At 42.4% G+C, this 6,001-nt stretch overlaps 1 protein-coding gene across 1 annotated transcript; it reads left to right on the plus strand.

The window, feature by feature from the left end:
- Positions 1 to 3,854: 3,854 nt before the first annotated feature.
- LOC123411880 (oryzain alpha chain-like) lies at positions 3,855 to 4,486 on the plus strand. Its single transcript, XM_045104836.1, has one exon. It carries the CDS (start codon positions 3,943 to 3,945, stop codon positions 4,378 to 4,380), a length of 438 nt encoding a protein of 145 aa, XP_044960771.1. The 5' UTR covers positions 3,855 to 3,942; the 3' UTR covers positions 4,381 to 4,486.
- Positions 4,487 to 6,001: the final 1,515 nt, after the last annotated feature.

Genomic DNA, 6,001 nt, shown 5'->3' on the forward strand with positions numbered 1-6,001 from the left:
CTTGCAGACAATCAACAATCTTTTTTCTCAATTCCCACAGCCGCATGAGCATGATCCTGATTTGATCAACCATGTCATGCACAGGCAAATCTTTTAGCTGCTTCACCTTGTTGTTGAAACTTTCTGCCAAATTGTTGTTGATATGGTCACACTTGATGGCAGTGTTGAATCCTGACCTGTATCATAATAAAGAATTGTAGGTGTTCAACCATGTACCAAACTCCTCACATGTTGCCATTACCTTACTAAGATGATATGAATGTATCTGTTTAGTGTAAGATCTTGCTGCTGGCCACATTCTCCCAAATTCATCTCCTCTGAATTTTTTGATCAAATTCATCCACAAATGGCCGAAGCACTCCCTTTGCTCAGCATGTGGGAACACATTTTTAACTGCATTTTCCAGACCTTTGCATGCATCTGTGTGTATTGCCAAAGGTGACACTGGCCCTAAGCATCTTTTCAACTGCATCATGAACCATGTCCATGAAGCCTCAGTCTCTGACTGAAACAAGCCAATAGCAACAGGAAACATCCAGTTATGTCCATCTAGAGCATTACATGCTGCCAACTGACCATTCCACTTGCCTGTGAAAAATGATGAGTCTATATGGACGACATCCTGCTTTGAAGCCATCGATGCAAGGCTTTAAAGCCATAAAAAATTTGGAGAAATAAACCTTGCCAGCCTCTGATACCTCAGTATCTATCTCGACAACACTGCCAGGTGACCTTTTCTCCACCTCTGCTTTGAAATTGAAAAGCAGCCTAAATGTGTTTGCCCAATCACCATACAAATTCTTCATTGCCCTTTGTTTAGCCTTCCACACTGTGGTATAATGCAGTTAAATGGGTACAACTTTTCCAAGTCTACTTGGAGTCTTTTTGCAGTAGTGTTGGGTGTTTTGGCCAAAATTGGAGTTATCTTTTCTGCAACCCAAATCTGTGATGTCATGCTTGATTTTTTCTGTGAACTTGTGAGACAAGTATGTTTATTAGGGATTTGGTTAACCCTGAGAGTACTTCCATCAGGCTACAGTCTAGCAGATATGTACCACTTGCAAGCCCTCCTACCACTACCATCAAAACCTCTGCACTTAGCATAAAACTTCTTTCTATTAGTCCAAACTGTCTTGGCATCAAACTGATGTCTGACTGCAAAAGTCTTGAAAGACAACCTGAACTCATCCATGTTTGGCGACAACTTCCCCACTCGAATGACAGGGTTTTCCTTGTCATACACATGCACTAGCTCTTCATCATGTGCATCATCCACATCATCTGCAGCATCTTTCATCAACTGTTCATCTACATCACTCAATTCTCTGTCATCATTATCACTTGTATTAGCTTCATCCCTCTCCTCCTCATCTCTGTCATCGACTGGAATGCCAACTAGTTTGGCCATCTCAATGTCAGCAATTGGTGCAATGACCAAATCAGTAGGCTCCTCCAACTCAACTGCATTCCAATCAACAACATTAACATTTCCCTCTTCTGCATGTGCATTAGCCCCGTCGGCTATTACTCTTAGATCCGTAATAATGGGAACGATATGCCTCTGCGAAGCCCAATCATCATTTGCCTTCTGCATAGCCAAGTGTGCCGGCACATAACCTACCTTCGAGTCAATATTCAGATCAACGAGCTCAACAAAAAATTCAGCCCTGAGGCTTGCCCAACCCTCTTGCCTATCGATTTCAACAACAATATCTTCACCATCTTCAATTCTGACATACTCTCCTTTGAAATCATCATACCGCAATAGTGAAACCTCTTGCTCTGGACCCAAAGCACAGTTTCCCCAATTTTCTCCACCAATTTCCTCACAGCCTTCTCTTCCATCGACTGTAGCTCATTGGGATCAATTTCTGCACAATCAACCTCCCATTTCACAATTGTGTCTCTCTGGATGTTCTCAATGCTACCATCAACTAATTTTGCCGTCGATGGAAAGAAATTGATTGCAAATCAAATGTTTCAGCAACATTCCCTCTGTTATAGGTGGGCGGGCAGCGTGAGACAGAGCAAATATTGCCTTCAATCGCACTCACAAATGGGCGGAAGGGAGGCGCATTACCAGTTCGAAGCTGAATCTGGCGGCTCCTTCTCGACCTGACCACGGGCTCCTCTCACCGCGCCGCCCCCTCTCACCTTCTATCAATTTCACCAAGCAAAACAGAGAGCTCAGATCTACAAGGCGGAGGGGATTAGGACTAGAGTATCGAATTCACTCACCACCATGGCCGCCGCCGCCGCCGAGAAAGAGGGCTCCTCCGTCGTAGCCGCCGCCGGAGCTGAAGATGTCGGGCAGTTTCGGACTGTTCTAGTCGGGCAGTTTCACGAGATGCGGTGCTAATTAATTTGGGCCCAAATTAGGTAAGACATGACTTAACGCAAATTGGACTAGTTGACTAAGGTTTTATCGCATGTGTGGCCATGAGCTATTTTCTCCCTACAAACCGTCGCACGAGAGCTATTTCATCGAAAGATGTCGCACTGCTTCCAATACCCAGGAAAGACGTCGCAGAAGAGCTATTGGCCCGTCCGTTTGGGTATTGCCCTCTAAGGTGCCCCAAGATTCAATATGTTGGTGCAGAAACTGAATGGCATGTGTGTTGTTGGGAGGCAATGTGACGGGCATGGCGAACTAATTGCCGGTAATATTACAATGGGGGTGCATGTGTACTTTGAGTGTAGTTTCGCCGAAATTTTGAAAATTTCAATAATTTCAATGCGTACTGAAAGATTTGCTTTTGAATCAAAATATTTCATGGATTATGGTTGTGCACAAATTCAAATATTTTTCTACTTTTGAATTTAATTTCTTTTGGCTATATCTAAATCAAATTCAAGTGGAAATTTCTGTCTATGTGCCGGCTAACAACTTAAAGCACTGAAATTCAGTTTTTTAATATATTTCTGAAACTAAAATTCGAGTGTGGTTTTCTGTAGCTCGACCTCCATGATACCCCTTATCTAAGCCATTCATTTCAGCATCAAGATTCGTGTAGATACATTTTTTTTGTTTCTCTCAAACAAAACAATATATAAATTTCAAATTTTGCAAGACAACAAAATTTACTAACAAAAATGTGGGAAAAACTTTCAAATTTTTTCATGCATTTTAAATCCTTCATGTAATTTTTTAATCAAAAAATATCCTGTTTGTATATTTATGTCAAACCAAATAATCTGAAAGGTTTTTCGCACATTCTTGTTAGAAAGTTTGTTTGATCTGCAAAGTTTGAAGTCCATATGTTCTTTCCTTTGAGAGAAACAAAAAAGAAAAAATTATTGTAGTTAGTTATGTGCAGAGCACAGATCTCAAAGCAAAATTTTAGAGGGTAAGGATAAGGGGCTTCATGTTGGACGAGATGCGGAGAAACTTTACCAATTCGAAGCCGTTGTTCTCCATGTGCTCACGGTAAATCTGGGCATGGACAGCCAGCATGGTGACCCGTCTCGAGCCCGACCCGAAAAACCAGAGCCAGGCCGGGCCGGGTTCGGGCCGGGTTTTCAAGAATGAATTTGTTCTAATTTAAAATCTGGGCACGACATCTGAAGCCGTTCGTTCGGGCTGGGCTCGGGCATGAGATTTGCATTTTTTGGTCGGGCCGGGCCGGGCTCGGGCCTGAGATTTTTGGTTCAGGCTCTCCAAAGCCCAGCCCGGCCCGGTGTACGCCCATTTTTCTAATTTTGAATTGGCTGGATCGATCCATGCATGCATGGTGAACAATCTGCGGAAAGAAAACTGTCAAATACTGGTTTTATGGCTGGGCTTTGATTGTACTACTGTCCGACGGCTCGATATTTATGGAAGGCTTTGATTGCACCATTGCGCCCCAGATCGTTCTTCCCCTCACATCTCTTTCTTACATGGAACCCCACCTTCAACAGATCTGATCCACTCCCCCACCTTCCCGTCGTCCTGGTATCGTGATGAGGAGCTCCACGGCTCTCATGGTCGCAGCATCGCTGCTACTGCTGCTGGTATCGCTGGCTGCGGCGGACATCCAGATACCCTACAGGGAGAGGAGCGAGGAGGAGACGAGAAAGGTCTTCGTGGAGTGGAAGGCCAAGTACGGGAAAACATACAACTCCATCGGCGAGGAGGAGCGCCGGTACGCGACGTTCAAGAACACCCTGCGCAACATCGACCAGCACAACGCCGCTGGTATCCCCTCGTACCGCCTCCGCTGGCAGCTCAACAATTTCTCCGACCACACCCATGGTGAGGGCTCCGGAGGCTTTCGCTCATGTTACCTTCCAGCTCCACTAGACGGCGACTGGACGAGCACCAAGGGAGCGTTGATTGCATACATGCTGTTTGTTTCTAGTTTCATTGTTCTTATTGCATGTTGTAAATTGCATGCATAGTCCTGCCATTTGGACCAGGCGGCCTTTGGGTGGGGAAGATTCGTGCGATTAGTGTATTTCTGTTCCATGTAATCCTGGATTGAGTCAGATTTGTATATTTTTATTGTTCATCTGCAATTGCTTCACTATCTATATCAACAGAAAGCAGATGGTGAGTTAGATACCCACTAGTCCATATCCCAAGTTCCCAACCACAGGAGTATTTGGTACTAGAAATGGTGATTACAACGAGCTCTATGTGGGAAACAAGTTTCGTAGCTAAGGAACACAGTTCTCAACGTAGGAGACAATTTGATAACCAAGGAATACAGTTACAAAATGCAACACCGCCGCCGCTATTCCTTTTGTGACCATAGCCGCCATGCCCCTTCTCTAATGTATACTCCCTCCGTTCCTAAATATAAGGCCTTTTAGAGATTGTACTATAAACTACATACGGATGTATATAGACATATTTTAGAGTATAAATTCACTCATTTTGCTCCGTATGTAGTCTCCTAGTGAAATACCTAAAAGGCCTTATATTTTGGAACGGAGGGAGTATGATATTATATCAGTAATGCATAATATCTTGTATTGGTATATTGTAGAGAACGCATGACACATAATAGCACATTAATTAATATGATACGGTATCATGATATGATACACAATCATTTTTTTATTCATTTAATTTTATCCCACCTCATTAAAATTGTCTAGTTGACATATACTATCTATGAAGGTGGATCCAATTTGACTCGACCATCCGCCCGCAAGCGAGATGCAGCGGGCCAGCTTAGTTCGGGGCTCTGTTGTGGCTTCTTTTTTTATGTCTGTGCCTTTTTCTTTTTGGTTTTGTCTGTTTTCCATTTTTTGTTTTAAATGTTTATTTCTTTTCTTTTCTTGTTATTTTCTTCTATGTTCGGGTTTTCTTCATTTTGTCCTATTTTGATATTTTGCACTTTATATTTTTCTAATAGATGCTGAACGTTGTTAAAATACAAACAGAACATTTAGTTAGTGTACATGGACTTTTATTTAGAAAATAAACTATGAACTTTTTAAAATACACACTAAACACTTTATTTCATATATGGTGGTCTTATTTACATACAATGAACTTTTTCATTGTAGAGTAAAAAAATCCAATAAACAGTCAACTTTTTTATAAAATATTTTCTGTTTTTATATATAGGTTTTAATGTTTTTAGCTCTATGGATAACCTAACAATTGATTTTAGAGGGGGGGTGCCATAAAAAATGAAGGGAATCCATTGAAATGAGCTCGTGAGCATCGGTTGTCCTATTTGGGCCTCGCTTCAGGATCGAGTCGTATATTTTAGATGAACACGTGTGAAATAGGAGTACTCCTGCACTCCATTTTGAGTCAAGTAGTCGGGGCTACGCACACCCCGTCCAGAAGACTTGGGCTGGCCCAGTTTTGTTGCCACCGATTTTGGCCTGGTGATGCTTTAAGCGACGGGGTTTGGGCCGTCCAGTTAGCACTTTCACCGATCCCGATTTTGGAAACCTTCTAGAGGTTTACAGCCGGTTTTTTGGTTTTGGAGACTTTGTAGAAGATACCCTGAACCGGTTTTCGTTTTTTTCGTTTTTTTCTTTGTTTTTGTTTTTTTTTCTG

This window comes from Hordeum vulgare, chromosome 7H, assembly GCF_904849725.1.
Source record: "Hordeum vulgare subsp. vulgare chromosome 7H, MorexV3_pseudomolecules_assembly, whole genome shotgun sequence".
In the NCBI taxonomy this organism is placed as follows: domain Eukaryota; kingdom Viridiplantae; phylum Streptophyta; class Magnoliopsida; order Poales; family Poaceae; genus Hordeum; species Hordeum vulgare.

Bases quoted from the DNA above. Each gene is read 5' to 3' on its own strand.
- LOC123411880 (XM_045104836.1), top strand. From the start codon at position 3,943: ATGAGGAGCTCCACGGCTCTCATGGTCGCAGCATCGCTGCTACTGCTG.